At 42.8% G+C, this 27,809-nt stretch overlaps 1 protein-coding gene across 7 annotated transcripts in view; it reads left to right on the forward strand.

The window, feature by feature from the left end:
• LOC127432330 (peptidyl-glycine alpha-amidating monooxygenase B-like) overlaps window positions 1-27,809 on the forward strand; it is a 349,064-nt gene that overhangs the window by 260,036 nt on the left and 61,219 nt on the right. For all 7 annotated transcript variants that reach the window (XM_051683244.1, XM_051683248.1, XM_051683251.1 and 4 more), the window contains one exon: window positions 1,183-1,312. In XM_051683244.1, the coding sequence (XP_051539204.1) occupies window positions 1,183-1,312 (130 nt within the window). The remainder of the gene's footprint in view (window positions 1-1,182; window positions 1,313-27,809) is intronic.

Consider the following 27,809-nt stretch of genomic DNA (forward strand, 5'->3'; position numbering starts at 1 on the left):
GGCTGAGATCCTAACAAAAAAAAAAAAAAAAAAAATACTTACACAGTGAACTGATAAAATGTGAAGGTGGTGTGAATCTGTTTTTCCCTCACTATGTTTTACTCTATTTTTTTTATTTATTTATTTAGGTTATTTTTTTTATAAAGACTCAAATTTTAACATCCTTTCTTGAACAGTATTTCTATTGTTAGTAGAGCATGTTTGCCCGTGACTTAATTTTAGTCAAAAGGAAATACTTAAACACACTTTTTATGTTAAAAATATTTCAGTTCAAATCGCAATCACATAATTTAAATGAAATTTAAAATTAATTTTAATAAATTTTGACCAAGTTGTTTGGCCCTAATGTGAAATGGTATGCAGTATGCAAGTCAAGTAATTTTTATTTGTAAAGCGCTTTTCACAACACACATCATTTCAAAGCAGCTTTACAGAAAATCATGCATTAACAGAAAATGAAACTGTAATATTTATAAAGTCTTAGTCATGATTGTGTAGTTTACTGGGCATTTCAAACATTAGTATGCAATAAACGTTTCAAACATTAGTATTACATGCATATTTAATTCAGTGAGAGGCGTTCAGTTATAAATATGGTTATTTTGCATTTTTAATCTAATTTTGTATAAAATGTCTTTACAGTCAGCAGTTTGATCAAACAATGAGTGAAGAGCGTGATGTTAAAAATCTTTAAAAAATCATGACATATCGATTACCACACATGCTCCAACAAGTTAAACTGTGGTGCTGAAACAGTATCATATGTAGCAGATCATTTGAGTATTCCAAGCATACAGAAAATTCACATACTGTGCCCAAAATACACACTGTTACACTTTGTTTCTAAAATATTAGGTAGTATGTCATTGTAAACATTCCCTTTCTTTCTTTGAAGAAGAGATGTGAGATTTGACCCTTGTGATTTGTTGATCATCCATATAAAGCGTTTATTGCCCAGTGATCCACATTAAGTGCTTTTCTCACTAATGTTCAGCTTATGAAGGTATTCACATGCACATGCGTTATCAGAGCTACAGCCTTCATTTCACCTCAGCACATCGTCATTTCCACCACAACACTTACATCTAGCAGAATCAAACTCCAGCAATCAGACTTCTGCTTGTGACGTTTAGTTGAGAGGGTGTGCAGCCATATGTGTTTATCCATGACTTGTGTGCACAGGGTCTCATCTGGTGGAGGTGTCAGACTGGCCTGAGGTGGAACTGCAGCTGGGGCAGGTGTCTGGTCTAGCTTTGGACTCTGATGATAACCTGGTCATTTTCCACAGAGGAGATCACAGATGGGGAATCAAGTACGTACAGAAGTATAAACTTTGTCTTAAATGCATGAAGATTTTAATCAAGGAATGTAAATAACACTGACCTTTCGCTCATGAAGCTCTCACTATCAAACTCTAAACTAATGTAGCTCACTGTTGGGCCTTATGTATTCAGATAGAAGACAAAGGCAGGCCTAACACAGTCATAAAACCTAACTCAGGCCCCCATATACCAAGTCATAAATTGTACTGATAAAAATCGCGCCAAAATCAAACAAAGGGAGTCCAAAACAGACTACAAATCCCATGAAGCCTTGCTCACTAAAGAATCGAACTCTCAACTCCTACTGGATGAGGCACACAACAGAACGCACCTCAACCATGACATCATCAGGAGTAGAAATACCTCTGAAATGCTTCCGGGATTTGCTTCCAGCAACTTTGCTCGCCGTGGGTAGACGCAGCTCATCGCTGCTCTCAGGTGCAGCCTCATGGCACAAGGAAGTAACGTCCGAATTGAAACTGTGGCCATACAATCTCCATCTCACTGGACAAGTTGAGATTACTCTGTGTTCCACCGAACACTCTAACGGATCCGAAGGAGACCGCCGAGCAATCCGCATCTTCATCTGTTTGCCTGCAGAAGTGAAGAGATAAAAGATTTCTCTTCCATCTTCAATCAAGTCAACGTCGCTAATTTCTCTGCCAGCCTGCTGAGAATCAGCAGCCGTACCACCCACCGACAGAGCGAGGAAACGGCCTCCCATCATCACCCAAGCCTCAAGGAACCGAGTCTGAGTTAAAGGATGGATGAACACACATTCTGCATCCTCATGCGATTCAAGTAAGAGGTTTACGTCTGGGCAGAGATAGAATATTATAGTGTGTTATTCTTGTGTATCAAGGTTATTGCTTGTACAGTTTACGGACCGCCATGTCCGTTCATTATTAATACTCAGGGTATTAATTATCACGAATTTGATTTGCTGTATTGTAGTCCAACCACATTGGGCTGTTGTGCATTTCCGCCATCGCGGGTGAGACTGGCAAACTGAGTTTATCCATTAAAGAATCAAAGAACGCGGGACGGTTTACGGGCCATCCACCGCGTCTCTGAGTGATAAACTAACAGCTGCTTTCTCTCCCATGATCGCAAAATCGGCTTTGGGGCCGTCACTTAATTCTCTCTCTCTCTCTCTCGTACTAACCACACACACACGCAACCCCTCACAAACATTCTGGCACACATTTTTGGCTAATAGATAGCTTCGTGATAAAGCTCAGCTTTGTCCCTAAGCTGTTGTTCAAGCGGATACACGCGGTAACTGGTAGACGCCATTGACTGGTTTCTCTCCACCCACATTCGCAGCCATATTCTCTGGCTGGAAGTCTCACGTGACATAATCTCCACGAGAGTCACGTCTGCCATTTTGTGCGCATCCCTCCTTACACACATACACACTCTCACACACACCTTATGTGTTATAGGATTATTTTGATTTCCATATCTAATCATATCACTGTTTAGTTGTAAGTCGGAAGTTTATTGACTGCATTGTATTAATTATTAATTGATATTACTGCATAAATAAACTTTGTTATATTACAAAGAGAAGTGTTTTGGTTTGTTTTACATAGACCTATGTCATGCTGACGGGATGTCAGTGCTCGGATTCAAGCCTTCATTCATTGTTTTTTCCCGAAAATTTATATTTTTCGGATGTCGATTTTCCTAAGAAAACAATCTAATATTGAGACTGTTACACTATCTGGTTATTAGTCCCTGATTCCAGGGTGGTGCCCCGTCAATGTTAATCCTTATTAATATTCTATTGATTTTTGATAATTATCTTTGATGATTGTTGAATTTGAATGATCAATAAGCTAGTGTTAATTTTAATTAATGTTTCATCGATGTTAACAATTAACGATTATCTTTGATATTTGATTATCAAAGATAATTTAGAAATACTAAATTAGAAATGCTAACATTGATTCTCATCAATGTTCTATTGATTTTAATAATTAAAAATTATCTTTGATAATTATTAATTATTGCTAATAAACAAACCCGCTCCTAAATGTAGCGCACTACATTTACTGGAGCCCCATATGAGGTTTTAATGAGTTAGATTCAATTAATTAATTTAAATATTAATTAATAACTAAAGAAATAATTATCGATTAACACTGATCTAAACAACCAGTAAAGCCCTATATCACCTAATAAGTACTTATTTGAAGAAAATGCCATATTTGGATTTTGTGGCATATACTATGGAAGTACTTTAATAACAATTGTCTTTGATACATAAAAGCATGCAGAATTGCACTAATTGAAGAATAAACACATTGCAATAACAGTGCTTGCATTTTGGGGGGCTGCAGTTTAATATGGTTGTGTATTTAAGCTGTGAATATTTACATTGAAAATATTTCACCCAAAATGTTATCATTAAAAATTCAATAAGAAATATTCACCTTTCAAAATGTAGAAAATATTAAGTTTTTTTTTTTTTTTTTTTATTCCATCTATATTTTTCGACAGGCAGTATTCGCTGCATTATATTTCGCTTTGCAAATTCGCCTCTAATATTTCAGTGGTTCAAATTCAACCTTGTACATCCTGGCATTGCAGGAAAAGCAGCAGAGTGCCAATGCACAATCTTTACTTGCTGCTACTAGGCTTCACCACTGGTCAATGGTCAATGGATACAAACAGTTATGAATAATGACATAGGAAGCCAAACTCAGCAGTGACCTAGAAACCTATCCAAGTCCACCAACATGAGGGACATATCAATTCACTAAATGCACCGTGACAACCGTGAACAGAGGATGCTTGAGCGAGGAACAACAGGTACATCCTATGCAGTAGTCTTTTTGTCGAAACACCTGACACATACATTCCCCTTCCCCTTCACATATGGCATCTGTTTTAATTTGTTTTTAATGTGATGCTCAGAGTAGAGAAGGTGGACAGGAGGATCTGATGGTTGACTCTGTCAAAGGCTGCAGATACAGTTGAAGTCAGAAGTTTACATACACTTAGGTTGAAGTTAAAACGAATTTTTTAACCACTCCACAGATTTCATATTAGCAAACTATAGTTTTGGCAAGTCGTTTAGGACATCTACTTTGTGCATGACACAAGTAATGTTTCCAACAATTGTTAACAGACAGATTGTTTCACTTTTAATTGACTATATCACAATTCCAGTGGGTCAGAAGTTTACATACACTAAGTTAACTGTGCCTTTAAGCAGCTTGGAAAATTCCAGAAAATTATGTCAAGCCTTTAGGCAATTAGCCAATTAGCTTCTGATAGGCTGATTGGAGTCAATTGGAGGTTTACCTGTGGATGTATTTTAAGGCCTAACTTCAAACTCAGTGCTTCTTTGCTTAACATCATGGGAAAATCAAAAGAAACCAGCCAAGACCAAGGTACCACGTTCATCTGTACAAACAATAGTATGCAAGTATAAAAACCATGGGACCACGCAGCCATCATACCGCTCAGGAAGGAGCGTTCTGTCTCCTAGAGAAAAAAATTGTTTAGTGCGAAAAGTGCAAATCAATCCCAGAACAACAGCAATCTTATGAAGATGCTTGAGGAAACAGACAGACATGTATCTAAATCCACAATAAAAAGAGTCCTATATCAACATAACCTGAAAGACTGCTCAGCAAGGAAGAAGCCACTGCTCCAAAACCACCATAAATAGCCAGACTACAGTTTGCAAGTGCACATGGGGACAAAGCTCTTACTTTTTGGAGAAATTTCCTCTGGTCTGATGAAACAAAAATGTAACTTTTTGGCCATAATCACCATCATTATGTTTGGAGGAAAAAGGTGAGGCTTGCAAACCGAAGAACATTATCCCAACCGTGAAGCAAGGGGGTGGCAGCATCAGGTTGTGGGGGTCTGGTGCACTTCAAAAAATAGATGGCATCTTGAGGAAGGAAAATTATGTGGATATATTGAAGCAACATCTCAAGACATCAGCCAGGAAGTTAAAGCTCGGTCGCAAATGGGTCTTCCAAATGGACAATGACCCCAAGCATACCTCCAAAGTTGTGGCAAAATGGCTTAAGGACAACAAAGTCAAGGTTTTGGAGTGGCCATCACAAAGTCCTGACCTCAATCCAATAGAAAATTTGTGGGCAGAACTGAAAAAGCATGTGTGAGCAAGGAGGCCTACACACCTGACTCAGTTACACCAGTTCTGTCTGGAAGAATGGGCCAAAATTCCAGCAATTTATAGTGAGAAGCTTGTGGAAGGCTACCCAAAACGTTTGACCCAAGTTAAACAATTTAAGTGTATGTAAACTTCTGACCCACTGGGAATGTGATGAAAGAAATAAAAGCTGAAATAAATAATTCTCTACTATTATTCTGGCATTTCACATTCTTAAAATAAAGTAGTGATCCTAACTGACCTAAGACAGGGAATGTTTTCTACGATTAAATGTCAGGAATTGTGAAAAACTGAGTTTAAATGTATTTGGCTAAGGTGTATGTAAACTTCTGACTTCAACTGTAGGTCCAGAAAAATGAGGAAAGATGATCTGGAGCCAGCTCTCGCCTGTCTCAGGGATTCAGTTGCAGACAACAGGACAGTCTCTGTGGAGTGTCCACTTTTGAAACCTGACTGATTGTCATCTAGCAGCTTGTTTTGTGAGAGAAAGGCAGAGATCTGATTAAAAAACAACCCATTTGAGTGTTTTGCCATGAATGGGAGGAGAGAAACCAGTCTGTAATTTTCTACTTGTGTGGAGTTAAGTGCAGGTGTTTTAAGAGGTGAAGTTACTCGAGCCTGTTTAAATGTAGTGGGAAAAGTGCCTGTTAGTAAAGATGTTTTAATTATGTGTGTGAGTGTAGGTAGGATGGACGGAGAGATGGCTTGGAGAAGGTGGAAAGGAATAGGGTTGAGTGGGTAGGTAGTGGGGTTGTTGGAGAGGAGGAGTTTAGAGACATCAGTGTCGGTTAAAAGAGAGAATGTGGAGAGGGAAGAGCTGCATACAGGAGGTGGGTGTTGTGTGTGGTGCTGAGAACTTCCTGCTGATGGCTGTTACCTTATTAGTAAATAAAAGTGGCCAAGACATCTGCTGTTAGCGAGATGGTGGGAGGTTGGGGGGGGGAGTGTGTGTGTAAATGTCCTAAATAAGATATGAGCGTCTAAAACAATAATAACAATAACATTTAAAATAAAAGTTGATGTAAAACAGTCTCTTCTGACTTGAATTGTGTACAAACAGTAATTTTACGTCTGCAATCCACGGTAGTGCTCGACTAACCTGCTATGTAACGTTATGGTTTTGGTAAGGGTTTACTGTTCAGCTGTGGGCCAGCTTTTACCTAAAACTGTGTAACAAAATGGTCGATTTCAAGAGTCTTATATAATTATATAATTTTTACAAGCTGTAATGTTATGGCCGCAATCCACGGTAGTCCATGGCTAACTTGCTCATGTAGGGCTTTACTGGTTGTTTAGATCAGTGTTACTATCAGAAATAATTAATAATTATTTCTTTAGTTATTAATTCATATTTAAATTAATTAATTGAATCTAACTCATTAAAACCTCATATGGGGCTCCAGTAAATGTAGTGTGCTACGTTTAGGAGCGGGTTTGGTTATTAGCAATAATTAATAATTATCAAAGACAATTATTAATTATTAAAATCAATAGAACATTGATGAGAATCAATGTTAGCTTTTTATAATCCTTTAAATCAACAATTATCAAAGATAATCATTAATTGTTAAAATTAACACTAGCTTATTGATCATTCAAATTCAACAATCATCAAAGATAATTATCAATTATCAAAAATCAACAGAATATTAGTAAGGATTAACATTGACGGGGCACCACCCTGGAATCAGGGACTAATAACCAGATAATATAACAGTCTCAATATTAGATTGTTTTCTTAGAAAAATCGACATCCGAAGAATATCGATTTTCGGGAAAAAAACAATGAATGAAGGCTTGAATCCGAGCACTGACATCCCATCAGCATGACACAGGTGTATGCAAAACAAACCAAAACACTTCTCTTTGTAATATAACAAAGTTTATTTATGCAGTAATATCAATTAATAATTAATACAATGCAGTCAATAAACTTCCGACTTACAAACTAAACAGTGATATGTTTGTGAGGGATCGTGTGCGCGCGCGTGTGTGTGTGGTTAGTACGAGAGAGAGAGAGAGAATAAAGTGATGGCCCCAGAGCCGATTTCGCAATCGTGGGAGAGAAAGCAGCTGTTAGTTTATCACTCAGAGATGCGGTGGACGGCTCGTAAACCGTCCCGCGTTCTTTGATTCTTTAATGGATAAACTCAGTTTGCCGGTCTCACCCGTGATGGCGAAAATGCACAACAGTCCAGTGTGGTTGGACCACAATACAGCAAATCAAATTCGTGATAATTAATACACTGAGTATTAATAATGAGCGGACATGGCGGTCCGTAAACTGTACAAGCAATAAACTTGATACACAAGAATTACACACTATAACATTCTATCTCTGCCCAGACGTAAACCTCTTACTTGAATCGCATGAGGATGCAGAATGTGTGTTCATCTGTCCTTTAACTCAGACTCGGTTCCTCGAGGCTTGGGTGATGACGGGAGGCTGTTTCCTCGCTCTGTCAGTGGGCGGTACGGCTGCTGATTCTCGGCGGGCTGGCGGAGAAATTAGCGACGTCAACTTGATTGAAGATGGAAGAGAAATCTTTTATCTCTTCACTTCTGCAGGCAAACAGATGAAGATGCGGATTGCTCAGCGGTCTCCTTTGGATCCGTTAGAGTGTTCGGTGGAACACAGAGTAATCTCAACTCGTCCAGTGAGATGGAGATTGTATGGCCACAGTTTCAATTCGGACGTTACTTCCTTGTGCCACGAGGCTGCACCTGAGAGCAGCGATGAGCTGTGTCTACACACGGCGAGCAAAGTTGCTGGAAGCAAATCCCGGAAGCATTTCAGAGGTATTTCTACTCCTGATGATGTCATGGTTGATGGACGTTCTATTGTGTGCCTCATCCAATAGGAGTTGAGAGTTCGATCCTTTAGTGAGCAAGGCTTCATGGGATTTGTAGTCTGTTTTGGACTCCCTTTGTTTGATTTTGGTGCGATTTTTATCAGTATAATTTATGACCTGGTATGTGGGGGCCTGAGTTAGGTTTTATGACTGCCTTTGTCTTCTATCTGAATACATGAAGCCCAACACTCACTAACTCTCTAATACCGCCGGTAATGTCCAACCGAGAGTAAGCCTCTGTTCTCCGTTCATAGCTCTGGCGAAAAAAGTTCGGCTACACCCATTCCAGCAAAAGATGACTTAGATGCACTACATGTCTTTTACTTGAAGCTTTGTTAGGTTCACAATAATCAACAGTGTACTTGTAAGAAAGCTACAAAATTCAAACTTACCACTGTGAAATGTCCTGCTCAAGTCGTGCTTGTGAAGGTGGTTCGGGTCAATCAGCTTGTTCTTCCAACTTTCATTATCGGACTCGGACTCGAATTGATACAGCAAAAACAGACGCCACTGGTACCATAGTTACAATAGTATTTACAGCTGCTCAGGAAGCCTGAAACTCAGTTATAGTAAGGGGCGTTACATTGCCGACACACGCTCTAAGCGGTTGACCAATCACAACAGATTGGGCCAGCTGACCAATCAGAGCAGACTGGGCTTTTCGGAAAGGGGGCTTTAAAGAGACAGGAGCTAAATCAGAGCATTTCAGACAAAGGGTGAAAAGATTTGCTGCAGTAATGTACAGTATGAGAAAAATAATGTGTTTTTTTAACATTAAAGCATGTAAACCTATTCTAGTAGACCCCCAAAATAAAATTATGAACCTGTAAATTAGCATAATATGTTTCATGTTTTGAATATTGTTTTTTACTTCATGTCTTTTATTTCAAAATTGGTTTACTTCCTTGTCTGGTTACGTGTCTTTGACGTGATTTCCTGTTCCCCTCATGTGATCCTGTCTTTTATAATCATGTGACCATCTTGTTTCATGTGTTTTGTTCTAATTGGTTCTTGGTTTATTAGTCTTGTCTTTCCATTGGTTCATTAGTCTTGCTATCTTTTTATCAATTCAGTCTTGTCATTGGTTGTTTTGTTATCTTGTTAACCCTAGTCTGTTTATTTAAGCCCTCATGTTTGCCATTGTCCTTGGTCAAGTATTGTGTTGGTGTAACGTCGTGTCAGTCTTCATGCTATTAGTCAAGTCAAGTCAAGTCTAGTCTAGTCAAGTCATTTGTTTATAGTCAAGTTTAATTCATGTTTATATGTCGCTTTGTTTTGATACATTCATGCTGGGATTTCACGTTTGGATTTCACCTTGTAAATAAAACTGCACTTGGGTACTTACATCATCATAGTCCTCGTCCGTTTCTGTGTTCAGCCTGTCCTGCCTGCTCTGTAATGTTACAGAATACTTGACCCCAACATGAACCCAGCAGTTGCACTCCTGCGTGTCCGCCAGGGGAATCGTTCCCAAGAGGATTTTGTGGTGGACTTTTGTGATTTGGCCAATGAGGTAAACCTTTTTTTTTATTTCTTTTTTATCCCCTTTTGTCCCAGTTTGGAATGCCCAATTCCCACTACTTAGGTCCTCGTGGTGGCGCGGTTACTCACCTCAATCCGGGTGGTGAAGGACAAGTCCCAGTTACCTCCACTTCTGGGACCGTCAATCCACGCATCTTATCACTTGGCTCGCTGTGCACAACACTGCGGAGAATCCCAGCATGTGGAGGCTCATGCTACACTCCGCGATCCATGCACAACTTACCACACACCCCATTGAGAGTGAGAACCCCTAATCGTGACCATGAGGAGGTTACCCCATGTGACAGTACCCTCCCTAGCAACCGGGCCAATTTGGTTGCTTAGGAGACCTGGCTGGAGTCACTCAGCACGCCCTGGATTTGAACTCTCGACTCCAGGGGTGGTAGACAGCGTCAATACTCGCTGAGCTACCCAGGCCCCAACGAGGTAAACTTTAATGATGTTGCTTTGAGGAGTTTCCGGGGACGCCATGCGAGAAGCAGACGTGTGAGACACGAGCTCTGTGAACTTTGCTAGTTTTTTTATTATTTTCATGTTATAATATGGTGAGATTCGATACACCCAATTACATACTTGCTCTTTGAGGTAAACATGGCAAAGAAGTCAAAATCCTCAGACTCTGGAGACATTAAAAGACAATTACGTGTTCAAGCTGAGGCCTCTGATGGGCCTGTGAGACGGGGACTCGATTTGGACGGCACTTCGGTAGATGAAATTCAGCGTCAACTGTCCAACATGTCGGTGATGTTGACGAAGGTTGTTGCTGACTTGGAAGATCTCACTGTAATACATCGATCGATTACAGCGATGGAAACAAAATTCTCTTGAGTTGTTTACAAGAGTGACAGAAGTTGAAAAATGAATAGATTATCTTGAGTCATCGGAAAGGGAATTATCCGCTAATCCGCCCGTGTCCAAAACAGATTTGGAATTAATGAATCGGAAAAACTGGAATATTTTGAAAATATGAGCCGAAGGAATAACATACGAATTGTTGGAATTCCTGAGCATGAAGAGGGCAGAGATATGGTGAAATACCTGGATGAGCTCTTCCCGAGTCTGCTCGACATAACAGGCCACAAGCTGGAAATCAAGCGAGCTCACAGAGTCCCGGCTCGCAGATCTGCTGAGGGAGACAGGCCCCGATCGATTTTGGCCAAATTTCTGAAATCATCCGATAAAGATCTCGTGTTGCGCCAGGCGAGGAGCAAAGGAAAGCTTTCTTGGAAGAACCATAATATTTTCTTGTTCTCGGACTTTGCGAATTCGACGAGAGAAACGCGATCGGTTCAAGGAATGTAAGAAACTCTTACACCAGCAGAAGATCACTTTTGCTCTGATGTTTCCGGCCAAACTAAGAATAGAAACGAAAGAATAGAAAGAATGGTCGCAAAGTATTTGCATGTCCAAAACAGGCACTCTCTTTCATAAATACATTGGAGTAAGCCATTTGATGTTTTTTTTATATTAGTGGACTGATTCGCGGTTCAGGAACTCTATTATCTGAGGAAGCTGGGTGCCATTTTTGTTTCTTTTTGTGCTGGCTCCGCCTAGCGGCTGGAGTTTGTTTTGTGGCATGACTCCAAGAAACTTTTGCATTGACGGAAGATCTTTTTTACACTGAAGTTTCTGGCCAGATCGAGAATGGACACTTTGGATGACCGCAAAATATCTACATGCTCACATAAAGGACGTCTTTTATAAAGTTGACTGGCTGAGCAAGTTATGGTGTATTTTTCTTTTTTTTTTTTTGTGGCCTCCCAGTTAGTTTGGCTCTTGATCATCCGAGGAACCGGGATGCCGGTTTTGTTTCTCGTGCTGGCTCCGCCTAGCGGCTGGAGCTTGTTCTGTTGAATATCACTCCTTTGGAACAGCTGTGGATAAATCTGTTTGTTCTTTGTGCTTATTCCTCCTGCTGGCTGGAGTCTGTTTTGTTGAGTATTTTCACGGGACATTGGAATGATTATGTCATCTGCTGAACTCATAACAGCCGGCTCACTGAACAATTACTTGTCTGTCCGAGGAAACTGAACGGCTTTATATCAGTGTTCTCCAAAGTCCAAGTATTTAGCCCTCATGTTTGCCATTGTCGAGTATTGTGAATGTATCGTTGTTGGTATGCAGCATTCCATGTCAAGTTTGTAGTCAAGCCAAGTCATGTCAAGTCAAGTTTAGTCAAGTTGTTCATGTTTATGTTTGCTCTCACATTTGGATAAATGTTTGGGATATTCATCATGTAAATAAACTGCACTTGGGTTCTTCGCACTTCATCGTCATCGTCTTTTCATCTACCTGTTGCCAGCCACGTTACACCAACAAACAAATCCAGATGAGGATAACAACAAGGAGGTAATATCCACCGAATATAACATCAGGTAAGTTTGTCAATACTAGGAAGGTCTGTAGTCTCTGAGAAAATATCGACGAGAACAGACAAAGGGTGTGTGTGAAAGCTGGATATAAATGTCATCCTTGATTATCCACTAATGATGTGCAGGTGCATGTGATCAAACCTCAGGGGAGAATGAGCGCTGTGTCGGCAGTGAGGGAGAAAGAGAGGGAGAGCCTAGTGGATCCATAATTGATTAATAAAAACTATTGTCATTATTATGTCATTATTTTTTTAAGAAATCATCACTTTGAAAGTTTTTCACAAGTGCCTAAAACTTTTGCACAGTACTGTATATATATATATATATTTCCGTGCCAGATAAATACTGCTCTGAATGCAAAAAAGGGTATTTAAAAACAAATAGCTTTTATATTGTGAAATAGCTTAGATAAGAAATAGCTTTGATATATCTCCCTAATAGCTGCATGTAATTTATTAGTTGCTAATTTTGCATTGCAACATTTTTTTTTTAATTTTTTTTTTAAGAGTAGCTTGACTGTATTTTAAATTCTTTAAATTATGAGTAGTCTGTAGCTTGATGAGCAGTTTCAAAAGTAGCTCCCCAAACACTGCCTCAGATTTATGTTGAGGCTGAAATATAGATAAGCGTTTTAAGGCAAATATTTGTATTTTTTTTATTTATTTATTTATTATCATGCAGGTTCATGCAGTGATGAATGTTGTGGTTTATGACCCATGCAAAACTGTTGCCTGCAGAAACAGTGCGTATATCTGCAGTGCCAGTCACAATCTTCCCCCGGTAAGAATGATTCACCAGGATCAACGCAGAGTACTCAATAGGCACAATACAATCCCTCTCTTTGGGCTAGCCAGAAAATCAAATGATAAGTACTGAGTTCCAGAAAGCTGGTCACCCTAAATTCAGTTTTTATGACATTATTTCCTGTTGAGCTCTTGTTGATGTTCAAACTTGACAAAAGAAAGTCTAAAATTCTATATTTGTGTAGCACAGCTCTGTTTTCTCATGAACAGAGTAGTGCTGCTTTCAGAATTGAATTAAGAATGCATTTTAAATACCAGTTTAATTCCTGAATTAGAATTAAAATGATGATGCAGAATTGCAATTTAAATTTGAATGTAATAATAATAATAATAATAATAATAAACAGGTAAGACTTTACATTAATTTTCCCTTTCTTAATATTTATTAAGTGGTTTTATAAAGGGGTCCGTTCAATAATGAGTAGTAAGTCAGTTATAAATGCATAACAGGTCATTGATATGCAGTTATAACAACATGCTTAAAAAGGGTCCCTTTCATGCAATACACTTGCCAAATAGTGAGCTATTTTACTTTGCATGTTTTAATTGCTTATTAACACATATTCAACATAAGTAACCTATGAAAATGTACCTTAATGTAAAGTGGACACATATGAAGGAGTTGCTTACATTAGAAACCTATGTACATAAAGTACAGTTTGATTAATTGGTCATCAGACTTTATTATATGATATATCCTGTGAATGAGTATGAAGAGCTGAAAAGTGTTTTTTTTTTTTTTTTCTTAGGTAACTAGGTAAAGGTAAATTGTGACACTGGGGAAACAAAAATACACTGGGGGTAGCACCATTCTTTTGACATCAAGATGAAATTGGGAGTGACAACTCAAGTGACTCAAGGCATTACAGTAATTAATATACACAAAGTGGACTGTGGCAAAATAACATAACCTTTCCTTTTAATCTCACTAAATAATCTATTTTTGCTACATTGCGACATAAATCATGAATTAAGGCATTTGACTGTACAAGTGTGTTTACTAAGCATTTATAACATGCACATTTTGTAGTAAGTTAAATGCTCACTATTTGTTAAGTATTGCATGGAAGTTGCCCTTTTTAGGACCCAAGCACTGAAAGTGCGGAGGCCCTATTGTTCTTCTAAGGGTTATTATTATTATTATTATGATTATTATTATTATTATTATTATTAGGGACCAAGCACTGAAAGTGCAGAGGCATTACTGTTCTTCTAAGGATGGTTCTTCTTCTACTTCTTCTTTTCAAGGTTTTCAGTACTTTTGGGGTACTTAACATGCATGAAAACTCTTGAAAGTTTGCACACGCGTCAGAGTCGTCGGACATTAGGGCTTGGCAAAAGTTCATACACAGGAAGTCGGCCATTTTGGATTGTTTGAAAAATGCATGCTCTGGAATTTGAAATACTCCTCTTAGGGGATTCATGTTACAGGTAGCAAATGTGGGTGACATCATGCCAAGACAGTGAGATGCTAAATTGCAAACATATTTTTGATATATCAAACAGTGTTGCCATGGCTATGTGATTAAAAAAAAAAACAATACTCAGATGGGAACTCTTTTTTTTTTATTTCATAATAAAATTGATAAAACATTTAAATACAATACATTAAAATTGAAATAAATTCCTTACAAAATGTTGCAAATATTTTCTTCTTTAGTTATCACATGAACAATCTTGACAGTAAGTATACTGAAGAGCTAGTTTATCCTGTTAACTGGCACGTCCCATATATGGGATGATTTTCTGCTTTTTTAGCATTTTTTATGTTTATTGGACTATATTACCTTTATATATAGAGTGGTGGTGGCATAGTGGACTAAAGCACTAAACTGGTAAGCGTAAGGTTGTTGGTTCAATCCCCACAGCCACCACCATTGTGTCCTTGAGCAAGGCACTTAACTCCAGGTTGCTCCAGGGGGATTATCCCTGTAATAAGGGCACTGTAAGTCGCTTTGGATAAAAGCATCTGCCAAATGTAAAATGTAAATATACAACCTTATATTGTTTGAAAGCTACAAGTCTCTAAGTTCGGAATATGCCTACTGTTTTGTAATCTGAATGACATCATAACAGTAATGCATTAAAATACTGAAAGAGTGGATTTTAAAACAAGCAACATGTGAGCGGTATTACTTATATTACTAACTCCCAAATATTCCTTTTGCGAATAGAATAGAAGAACAGGGAGCCCTGCAACAGATGGCATGGCCCTCACAGAGCCCCCCACTGAACATCGGGCCAGTCTGGTAATTCAATTACTTCTGTAAGAGACAGAAGTAATTGAGATTTATTTTATAAATAAATAAAAGAACTGTGGCGAATACTCCAAGAAGCTTGGAACATCCTGTTTGCCAGCAACCAAGAAAAACGGTGTCCAGGTATAAGTAGCAGAACTGGTGCTGTTTTGACGTTCACACCAAATATTGATTCCATTGAGGAATATGTTGAGGACTTTTGTGCTCTGGCCTGCAGGGTCAATTTTAATGTGATTGCCCTCAAGACTGTTTCCATTTTGGGCTGAATAAGCCGATCTCCTCCCCGATGCAAAGCGGTGGGAGTACCTACAGCCTGACTCAATATATCAACCTTGCCCAACTGATATGTGGTTCATCGTTCACTGCGGGGGAGGCGGATAACGAGCCAGCATCCCGCGTCATGGCCGATGAGCTAGTGTCCCGCATCATGGCCGATGAGCCAGCGTCCCACGTCATGGCCGACGAGTCTGCGTCCCACGTCATGGTCGCCGAGCCAGGGTCCCACGTCATGGTCACAGAACTTGCGCCACCTTCTGCCCCGGATCCTGAGTCTGCTCCATGCCATGTCACACCTCAGCCTGCTCCATGCCATATCACAGCCACGCCTGAGTCTGCTCCATGCCATGTCACACCTCAGCCTGCTCCATGCCATATCACAGCCACGCCTGAGTCTGCTCCATGCCATGTCAAAGCCACGCCTGAGTCTGCTCCATGCCATGTCACGACTCGGCCTGCTCCATGCCATGTCACAGCCACGCCTCGACCTGCCCCATGCCATGTCACAGCCATGCCTGAGTCTGCTCCATGCCATGTCACAGCAATGCCTCAGCCTGCTCCATGCCATGTCACAGCCATGCCTGAGTCTGCTCCATGCCGTGTCACAGCAACGCCTCAGCCTGCTCCATGCCATGTCACATCAACTCCTCAGCCTGCTCCATGCCATGTCACAGCAATGCCTGAGCCCATCACAATAACACCTCAGTCTGCTTCACGCCATGTCACAGCCAAACCTGTCTGCTCCATGCCATGTCACAGCCAAGCTTCAGTCTGCTCCATGCCATGTTTCAGCCAAGCTTCAGTCTGCTCCATGCCATGTCACAAGAAAGCCTTTGCTCCATGTTCCAGGCCCACCTCTGCTCCACTGTCCTGGCCCATCTCTGCTCCACGGTCCAGGCCCACCTCTGCTCCTCGGTCCAGCGCTTATGCCTACCATGGCCAAGTCAGGATCCTGCCGTAGCATGTTACCGTGTCATGCCATGTAACCACGTCAAGTTGCCACAGTCCCCCCGCCCCCCAGCTTCCTCTTGAACTCTGTGTTTTTGTTTTGGGGCAACAGGAGCCGCCCCTAGTGGGGGGATATGTCATGGTTTTATGTGTTTTTGTTCATATCTTGGTAAAATTTGGTAAAATAGTTCCATGCCATGTTTGTTCCTGTTTCATTGTCATGTAACCTTGTCATGTGTTCCCCATCTGTCACTCACTCAATATTGTGTCGATGTAGTGACACTAGGGGTCACTCTTGGGAGCCCGAGACACCTCTGGTCTTTGATAAAAGGCCAATGAAAATTGGCGAGTGGTATTTGCATGCCACTCCCCCAGACATACGGGTATAAAAGGAGCTGGCGTGCAACCACTCATTCAGATTTTCTCTTCAGAGCCAAATGGTTGATGTTTACTGAGCTGACTGTTCATTCACCTCTGCTGGATCTGACGGTGCATTTCAGCCGTCACTATGCACTGCAGAGAACGCCCCTGGGCACTTCAGCAGAAAAAAGAGAGTATATTTTTCTAAAAGAGTATATTTCTCTAAATGAGCAGCACACACAGAATGTCTTTTTAAAGACGCATCTTTTTAAAGATGCCTTTCCGTTTGTGTGTTATTCCTGGTTGCGGTCGTTACCTCTCAACTTCAGATGGTCGCGATCGCTGTCTTTCATGTCTGGGCGCGCCCACACGGAGACAGCATTCATGGATGGATCATGTACTCACTGCGAGAACATGACCATGGCAACATTGCGGTCGCGGCTTGCTTTCGTCGCCTCGGTCCATCTACCTACGGGTATGAGGCCAGCACAGCTAGCACTGGGGGCAATTTGGGGATCCCAATGGGACCACCTCCGCCGGGTGTTTCCCCATGGACCTTCCATTCCCCAGCATGCTCGTCTGCCCCGATTGGGCTTCCAGACGAGTCCGCCGGCTCGTCTCACGGCGAGTTCGACCTCTTGTTCGGAGCCCGTGAAGCTGATGAGATCTCGAGTGCAGCATCGGAGAGCGGGCTCGTCCAGTCAGACACAGAAGCCTCAGCTGAGCTCCCCCCCTCGGGGACGGTCGCCCAGTCAAAGGCTGATGCGGAAATGACGGACATGCTTTCCCGGGCAGCCGCGAGCATCGGGCTAGAGTAGAACACTCCACTCTCCCCTGAACCCTCATGGCTCGATGATTGGTTCCTGGGCTCGCGGCGCCGCTCAAAGCAGCCACGCCCCGCTCCAGTAACTTTCTTCCCGGAAGTGCACAAGGAGCTGACAAAATCGTGGGAGGCACCTTTTGCCCTCACTACCCTCAATGGCGAGGCGGCCATGGGCTATTCGGTGATTCCCCAGGTGGATAAGGTGCTCGCGGTGCATCTATGCCCGCAGAGCGCCACCACCTGGTGTGGACACCCAAAGATCCCGTCCAAGGCCTGTAGGTTCACGTCATCCCTGATGGCCAAAGCCTACAGTGCTGCTGGACAAGCCGCCTCTGCCCTGCACGCCATGGCTCTCCTGCAGGTCCATCAAGCCAAGGTGCTAAAAGAACTGCACGAGGGTAGTTCCGCCCCAAATTTGATGCAGGAACTGCGCTCGGCGATCGACCTCGCTCTCCGGGTGACGAAGGTCACGGCGCGGTCTCTCGGGCGGGCGATGTTCACCTTAGTGGTCCAGGAGCGCCACCTTTGGCTCAACCTGGTCAATATGGGTAAGGCCGACAAGGCACAGTTCCTTGCTGCCCCAATCTCCCATAATGGCCTATTCGGCGACACTGTCGAGGACTTTTCCCAGCAGTTCTCGACAGTGAAGCAGCAGACGGAGGCTATCCGGCATATCCTGCCCCGGCGCGGCTCAAGATCCCGCACCCCGCCTGCTCGTCGCCAAGGGCGTCCCCCTCTGGTGATTGCACCGGCTCTACCGCAGCCCGCCTCTTCGGCCCGGCCCCGGCGTGGAGCCCACCGCAGGAAGCAGACGCCACCCGTCTCATGGCCGGCCTCCAAGAACCCACAAAAAGCTTCAAAGCGCCCCTGAGACGGGCGACTCAGGGATGATGAAACCCACCTTGGAGCTGGTAAGCAGACCACTCCATCTCCTGGTGGAGGGCCAGGAGGAGAAACTTTTGTTGCTTTCTCAATTAATTTCGCCACATGGAGGAAGGACCTTCTTTCTCAGGGACGGGGCACCATCTGGCAACCGCGACCAGACCTCTGGAATCTCCATGTCTGGCCCCTGGACGGGACATGGAAGACCTAAGCAGTCTACCACCAGTGGTGGTAGACACGTTCACTCAGGCTAGGGCCCCCTCTACGAGGCGTCTGTATGCTTTTAAGTGGCGTCTGTTCGCTAAGTGGTGTTCTTCCCGATGGGAAGACCCCCAGAGATGCGCAGTCAGATCAGTGCTTTCCTTCTTGCAGGGGAGGTTGGAAGGGCAGCTGTCCCCTTCCACCTTGAAGGTGTACGTAGCCGCTATAGCAGCACACCATGACACAGTGGACGGTAAGTCCTTAGGGAAGCACGACCTGATCATCAGGTTCCTGAGAGGCGCCAGGAGGCTGAACCCCTCCAGACCGTGCCTTGTTCCCTCATGGGACCTCTCTGTAGTTCTTCGGGGTCTACAGAGAGCCCCCTTTGAGCCTTTGCAGTCAGCTGAGTTAAAGGCACTCTCCTTGAAGACTGCCCTCCTGACTGCGCTCACTGACTGGCCAGGGGCACCTCTCTAACAGACATTTGCAGAGCAGCGGCCTGGGCAACACCCAACACCTTTGCGAGGTTCTACAACCTCCAGTTGGAACCGGTTTTGTCCCGTGTAGTGGCATGCAATACAAGCAGGTAAGTACGGGACAGCCGGCCGGGTGTATCGTTTGCACATAGCACCTTTCACCTCCCCTGAGCTGAAGACGTGTGCCATTAACTCCCAGTAGTGTTCACAAACTGTGTTCCCTGGTTGACTTCCTCCGAGCCCTGTGGCAGTCGAGTTTTTGGAGAGACTCATTGCCGGCCCAGTACACGTGCTAACTAAAGCCCTGTACTGGGGTAGGTGCTCCGCATGTGGTGGTTCCCAGGTAGGTAACACAATGCGATGTATGTCTTCCGCTAATTCATTTCCCTGTTGGCAAACTGCATCTTCCTTGGGCAGAGGCCCCTCTGCCCCAGTCTCCATGTTTGTATTAACTCCTCCCCGTTGGGTAGGACCTACCAAGAGACTTCTCCACATGACTTACTTCCGACATAGCTCGGCAAGACCAAGTGACGTATTTCCACTTAAATACCCCCCTCTCTCTGGGTGAGGTGTGGTCTCCGCGGTGTCCTCCCCTTGGGAGAGACACACCCCGACTAGACCTGGTCGGCCCAGTCGGATAATCCCCCTTTTTTTTAGGGAGTGGAAGAAAAGAAGGGGAAAAGAACATCTACAATTCAAATTTCTCAAACAGATTAAAGATAAAATAGGAAGAGTCAATATTGTTTTAGCTGAAATTCAGGGGCAAAGGTTGATTTTGGCTAATATTTATGCGCCTAACGCTCATGATCAGGGCTTTTTTATAGATCTTGAAGGGATGTTGCAAGCTGCTGGCACCCCTCATGATATAATATTGGGAGGAGACTTTAATCTTTTGATGGACTCAGTCCTTGATCATAGTGAAGCAAAAGTGTGTAAGCCCCCTAGAGCAACGGTGACACTTCACAGGATGTGTAAAAATCTTGGTCTTGCGGATATTTGGCGACTTTTGAACCCATCTGGTAGGGACTATACATTTTATTCATCAGTCCATAAGATTTATTCTAGAATAGATTGATTTTTGATATCTTAGTCCCTCATTTCATCTGTTGTTAATTGCTCAACTGGAAATATCTATTCTCAGATCATGTCCTGGTGTGTTTGGAGATGTTGCCACATACGGAGAAAAAGAAATCATATAGTTGGCGCTTTAATGTATCCCTGTTGCAAAATCCTGATTTCCAACAAATGTTAAAGACCGAAATCAATGTTTATATGGAGACCAACTGGTCCTCAGTATCCTCTGTGGGCATGGCTTGGGAGGCACTTAAGGCGGTTCTTAGGGGTCGGATCATACAGTATGCCTCATTCACCAAAAAATCCAAAGCACGAGAACTTTTGGAGTTGGAAGAGAATATTAAAAGTGCAGAGGCAGAGCTGAAGCGCAGAATGTCGTCTGATGGCCTCAGAGAATTTACTAGATTGAAATACAGATATAATGCTATTTTGTCGCGGAAAGTGGAGTTTTGGTTATTCAGGGCAAGACAGTCATACTTTGAGTCAGGGGACAAAGCAGGGAAGCTTTTGGCTAGATATATAAAGCAGAGAGAGTCTTTTTCTACTATTCCCTCAGTGAAATCTGCTGGTGGTGAAATATTTACCTCGGCCACTGATATTAATAATGCTTTTAAAGAATTCAATATTGATCTTTATAGTTCTATGTCTTCGTCTACTGATGAAGATATTAGAAACTTTGTGGAACCATTAAAACTTCCTAAACTGACGACTGAGCAAAGAAATTGTCTTGATTCTGAGATAAACTTAGAGGAGCTTGACGAGGTAATTAGGTCCCTACCTACAGGCAAAGCTCCGGGGCCAGATGGTTTTGCTGCTGAATTTTTTAGATCTTATGCTACAGAACTGGCTCCACTTTTGTTAGAAGTTTATACAGAATCATTAAAGAACGGAAAGCTTCCTCCAACCATGACACAAGCCCGGATCAGTCTGATTCTTAAAAAGGACAAAGATCCAAACGAGTGTAAAAGTTACCATCCAATTTCCCTGATCCAGTTAGATGTAAACATTTTGTCAAAAATTTTGGCTAATCGATTAAGTAAAGTTATGACATCACTTATACATATAGATCAGGTGGGGTTTATTCGGGGCCGTAGCTCTTCTGATAACATTAGGTGTCTCATCAATATCATGTGGTCAGTAGCGAATGAACAGTCTCCGGTCGCTGCCATCGCACTTGACGCTGAAAAGGCGTTTGATATGGTAGAATGGGATTATCTTTTTAAGGTTTTGGAAATATACAGGTTCGGGAGTACATTTATTGGATGGATTAAGTTACTTTATAGACACCCAGTAGCTGCGGTACAAACAAATGGATTAATTTCAGATTATTTTACTTTGAATAGGGGCACCCGGCAGGGTTGCCCTCTTTCCCCATTATTGTTCTGTCTTGCCCTGGAACCATTAGCAACCGTGATAAGAAAGGAGGATGATTTTCCAGGGGTGGTGGCGGGAGGCATGGCGCATAAACCCTTGCTTTACGCAGATGATATTTTATTATTTGTCTCTGACCCCAGTAGATCTATGCCTTGCCTCCACAGAATTATTAACTCCTTTTCTAAGTTTTCAGGATATAAAGTCAGTTGGTCTAAATCCGAAGCTTTGGCTCTGACAGCGTACTGCCCAGAAACAGCTTTCCAGCCGGGTGCTTTCCAGTGGCCCAAACAGGGCATTAAGTATTTGGGTATTTTATTTCCAGCAAATTTGTGTGATTTAGTTAGAGTTAATTTTGACCCCTTAATAAAATGGTTTTCGAGTGATGTGGGCAGGTGGACTTCATTACATTTACCTATGATTGTGAAAGTTAATGTTATTAAAATGAATTGTATTCCAAAATTCAATTACTTACTGCAGTCTCTCCCTGTAGATGTCCCCCTCTCTTATTTCAAGCAATTTGATAGCATAGCAAAGTCTTTCATTTGGAATGGTAAGCGGCCCAAATTACATTTCAATAAGTTACATTTTTGTAGTTGCTGATTGACAAAGGTGGGCTAGGCCTACCCAAGATTTTATTTTATTATTATGCATTCGGTCTCAGACATTTGGCTCATTGGTCGCTTCCACCTGAGAGAGCCCCTCCCTGGTTCTGTATAGAACAGGAAGTTCTTGCCTCTATTTCGCCACTGCAGAGCCTTTCTATCAAATTAATTGTAGAAGCTAAAGTACATCCCGTTATCTCGCACTTGAACTCAGTATGGACTAAAGTATCCAGACTGTTTAATTCTGACATTTTTTTTAAATGTTGCCTCGAGCATATGGCTGAACCCCAAACTATGCATCAACAAGTCCCCTTTTTGCTGGTCAGAGTGGATTGGGAGGGGGGTTACTACACTCGGTGTGCTGTATGAGAATGGAGTGTTGAGATCCTTTCAAAATTTGGTTAAACTTTTTGGGATTCCTAGATCTCAGTTCTATAAGTATTTACAGCTGCGCCACCTGCTCTGTACTGTTTTTGGGAGTGGTTTACGGCAGCAGACACTCTGGGAGATGTGATTACTGCTTTTGGAAAAGATCATGAGGCATCGGTGTATTACTCCCTACTAATTCAGAGTCTGGGAGATGGAACTTCAACTTCTCTTAAGAGATTATGGGAGAAAGATCTAAATTTGGAATTGGAGGAGGGACAGTAGGCTAGGATTCTAAAAAATGTCAAATCTGCATCCAGAGATGCAAGGGTTTGCCTCATGCAATTTAAGATTTTACATAGAGTCTATTGGACCCCCTCTAGATTGCATAGGCTTGGTCTTAAAGACACACCCACCTGCTGGCGATGTCAGTTAGAAGATGGAGACACAAGCCATGTCTTTTGGGGATCTGTTAAGATGCAGGAATTTTGGATGAGGATTCAGAGTTTTATGTGCGAGGTTTCGGCCTCTCAAATTTGATTTTGCCCCAGACTCTGTATCTTGGGAGATGGGGCAGTCATTAATTTGGAGAATAAGCATGTGAAAAACTGGGTGCTATCTAGTGTTATGATCGCCAGACAGATCACTTTGAGGAGTTGGAAGTCGGCTGGAGCCCCCCCTTTTCAGGAGTGGTGTTCAGAGATGGCCAGAGTGGCAGCTCTTGAGGAGGGGGTATCCAGAAGACTGGGGAGTCTGGACATGTTTGCGAAGAAGTGGGGCAGATATCTGTCTTTTGTGGAGGGCTCTCGGGGAGGGACAGTGGAGAGAGAGGTGTAGGGGTTTTATATGTGTGATTTGTTTTATTTATTTTATTTTATTTTAATTTTTTTATTAATTAATTTATATTTGTTGTGTGTCTATGGTTGTGTGACCACTGGGGTGTTGTTGGGGGTCGGGTGGGGGATTTGGGGGGGGGGGGGGTAGTGGGGGTTGTATATTGATTCTGTATATGTGTGTTCTGCTATGTATATATTTAATGGTTGAATCAATAAAAACATTTTAATTGGAAAAAAATGATGTTGCTTTGAAGGACATTTTCCGTTTTGGACTAGAAGAGCCTATCAAGTCTTGTTTGCCTCAAGGCCAAATCACATGGACTTTGGCGGAATTGATGGATTATGCCCTTAGTGGTTCGTCTTTCACTGTGGGAGTGGCTGATGAGGGACTCAGCACTCCCACAATGGCACTGGCTCTTTGACCGGGCAGGCGTGGGCGCTGGGCTCGTAGAACGTGGCAGGCGTGGGTGCTGGCTCGTGGCAGGCATGGGCGCTGGCTTGTGGAACGCGGCAGGCGTAAGCGCTGGCTCTTGCAACGTGGCAGGCATGGACGCTGGCTCTTGGAAGCCAAGCACCACGGTAAGTGGCAAGCCTGCCATGCCTAGTCGAGCAGCCCCGCCTTGCCATGTCACCACGTCGGCCCTGCCTTGTCAAGTAGGCACGCCTATCCCGTCATGCCAAATCGCCACAACCCCTGAGCCTGCCACGGCTCCACCCTCAGAGCCTGCCATGGCTCCGCTCTCAGAGCCTTCCACAGCAGTGTTCACGACCACGGAGGTCGTTCCCCAGTCACTGCCTGTGCTCACAACCACGGAGGTCGTTTCCCTGTCACTGCCTGTATTTATGGCAACGGAGGCCATTCCCTTGTCACTACCTGTGTCCACGACCACAGAGATCATACCCCCTGCCCTGTGGCCACCTCCCAGGCCTCCTGACCCTGTCCCTGCAGTCACCCTCCAAACCGCCAGACCCCGTTCCCTTCCTGGAGCCACCACCCAAACTGCCAGACCCCGCTCCGTTCCTGGAGCCACTTCTCTGGCCACTGGCTCCGCCCTGGTCTCCTGCTCCATGCCCTGTCTCACCAGGCCATGCTCCACGCCCTGTCTCACCTGACCATGCTCCCCGCCCTGTCTCACCAGGCCATGCTCTGTGCCCTGTCTCTCCAGGTCATGCTTCGCATCCTGTCTCGCCAGGCCATGCTCTGCGCCCTGTTTCGCCAGGCCATGCTCCATGCCCAGTAACATTACATTCCTGCTCTGTAACATTACAGCTATATAGAAAATCAGCTGTAATGACTATAATGTCAAAAAACAAGAATAACCAACACTCCTGGATACATCATAAACTATTTGATGAAAAAATCTGACTTTCTATAGCTTGGTATTACTTAAAATATCCCACTGTCCACAAATGTGGGCATCAATTTTTAGGAAAACTATTTGCTGTAGAATTTTTTTTAATTTATTTAAATGTTTTACTTGCTACCAGTTACAAATCAAAAAGGGAAATGGAAAATGCACATAACAGTCACAGGGGGTTCTCAAAGGTTAAAGTGCAAGATGACACACATTAAAGTTGCATGTCAAACTGAAGAAAGTTTCAAATGTCTTTGTCAAGTACAACTAAGTTAGTGAAGTACTGTAAGTTAATTGATTTACAAAAACGTACTACCATCTATTGACAACAATGCAGGTGGTCCTCTCCCTGTTGCTCTTTGTCTTCATTAACACACAATTGCACCACCTATTGGTGAAGCCTGGTAGCAGCAAGTAAAGAAACTTTTCCTGTTGAGGTGGGAAAATGCATCGATGCATCACGGTTGCATTGATTAAGAAAATTAGGAATCGATTATCATTATATATTAATACCCAGTGTGTCCGTCTCATATTACATGAACCTTCTCGCAACAGACACGGAGCGAGAAAGTATTCAGACCCCTTTCACATTTTATGTTGCAGCCTTATGTTAAAATGCTTTAAATAATATTTTTTTTTTCACATCAATCTACACTCTATACCCCATAATGATAAAGCAAAAAACAGATTTTTGATAACTTTGCAAATTTATTAAAAATAAAAAACTGCGGGGAGTCACGTGACGCCATGCGAGGTTCAGACGTGTGAATGGCGAGTTCTGTGCACTTTGCTGGTTTTAATACTTTTTATGTCATAAACCGGTGAGATTCGATACACCCTGATCCTTAACTGTTCTAGGAAGACAATAAGTCAAAGAATTCAAAATCCTCTGGCTCTGGAGAAATTAAAAGACACTTACTTGCTCAAGCAGACACCCCTGACAAGGCCACGGACCAGGGAGCCAATTTGGCCGGAGAAGTGAGGTAAATTCGGCAAGAATTGTTGAACTTGTTGGCAATGCTGATGAAGGTCATTGTTGAATTGTAGGATCATGCTGTAATACGTCGATCGATCACTGCCATGGAGATGAAATTCACTGAGTTGGTTACAAGAGTGGGGGATGTCGAGAAACAGATTGATTATCTGGAGTCATCGGAGAGGGAATTAGCTGCTAATACGCTAGAGACCAAGGTGGATTTGGAGCGCGTCTGGGAAAATGTGGAGGATATGGAAAATGGTAGTTGCCGGAATAACGTCCGGATTGTTGGAATTCCTGAGGACGAAGAAGATTCGGAATATGGTGAAATTCCTGGACGGGCTCCTTCCGAGTCTGCTCGACATAACAGGCCATAAGCTGGAAATCGAGCGATCTCACAGGGTTCCGGCTCGGCGATCTGCTGAGGGAGACAGGCCCCGATCAATTCTGGCCAAATTTCTGAGATCATCCGATAAAGATCTTGTGTTACGCGAGGCAAGGAGTAAAGGAAGGCTTTCTTGGAAGAACCACAGCATTTTCTTGTTCCCAGACTTTGCAAATTCGACAAGAGAGAAACGTGATTGATTTAAGGAATGCAAGGAACTCTTACATCAACGGAAGGTCACTTTTGCACTGATGTTCCAGGCCAAATTGAGAATAGATGCTAAGCGATGTCCTTCATAAAGTCAATGGACTGAGTAAGTTATTTTGTGGTAATCACGTTGCAGGCAAGTGGACCAACATTCACTTGACCGTCCGAGGAAACTTAGCACCTTTTTTGTTTCTTTTTGTGCTGGTTCCGCCTATCAGCTGGAGTTTGTTTTGTGTAATAACACTCCTTTGGGACAGTTTTGTGGATGAATCTGCACGTTCTTTGTGCTTATGCCTCCCATTGGTTGGAGTTTGTTTTGTGGAGTATTTCTTGCAAGACACTGGAGTGATTAGGTCATTTGTTGCACTCATGTAACAGCCGAATGGGCTGGCTCACTGAACATTCGTTTGACTCTCTGAGGAAACTGGACAGCCTTTTTTATTTTATTTTATTTTTTATTTTTTTGTGTGCTGGTTCCACTAGCGGCTGGAGTTTGTTTTGTGGAGAAACACCTTCGGGACAGTTATGTGGATGAATTTACATGTTCTTTGTGTTTATTCTGCATATTGGCTGGAGTTTGCTTTATAGATTATCTTCTGTTGTGTAATTCTGTCTCACAAAATTTGTATAGAAACACCGGTCTTAAGCAATCCGACGGCATGCGGTACATGGACTGTTTGAGTTTAGAGGGATGGATGCCAGTTGGCGCTGTCATGCGTGGGGTTAATGTGCACGTTTTTGCGCAGCTGTAAATACCTATAAAAATGAGATCTGGGAATCCCAAAATGTTGAACCAAATTTTCAAAGTATCTCTACACTCCATGTTTCATTAATTTCATGTTGTTGGAAAAGGTCATGAGGCATCAGTGTATTACTCCCTGCTAATTCAGAGTCTGGGGGAAAGAATAGGGTCCTAACCAGTGTTATGATCACCAGACAGATCGTTTTAAGGGGATGGAGGTCGGCTGGAGCACCCCAATTTCAGGAGTGGTCTTGCCCTGGAACCATTAGCAGCCGCGATAAGAAAGGAAGATGATTTTCCAGGGGTGGTGGCAGGAGGAATGGCGCATAAGCTTTTGCTTTATACAGATGATATGTTATTATTCGTCTCCAACCCTACTAGATTTATGCCTTGCCTCCACAGAATTATTAATTCCTTTTCTAAGTTCTAAGGATACAGAGTCAATTGGTCTAAATCCAACAGAGTTCTGCGCAGTAACGACTTTTCAGCCGGGCGCCTTCCAGTGGCCCAAACAGGGCATTAAGTATTTGGGCATTTTATTCCCAGCAAACTGGTGTGATTTAGTTAGAGTTAATTTTGACCCCTTAATAAAAAGGTTTTCGAGCATTGTGGGCATGTGGG

This window comes from Myxocyprinus asiaticus, chromosome 42 (genome assembly GCF_019703515.2).
Source record: "Myxocyprinus asiaticus isolate MX2 ecotype Aquarium Trade chromosome 42, UBuf_Myxa_2, whole genome shotgun sequence".
Classification (NCBI taxonomy): Eukaryota; Metazoa; Chordata; class Actinopteri; order Cypriniformes; family Catostomidae; genus Myxocyprinus; species Myxocyprinus asiaticus.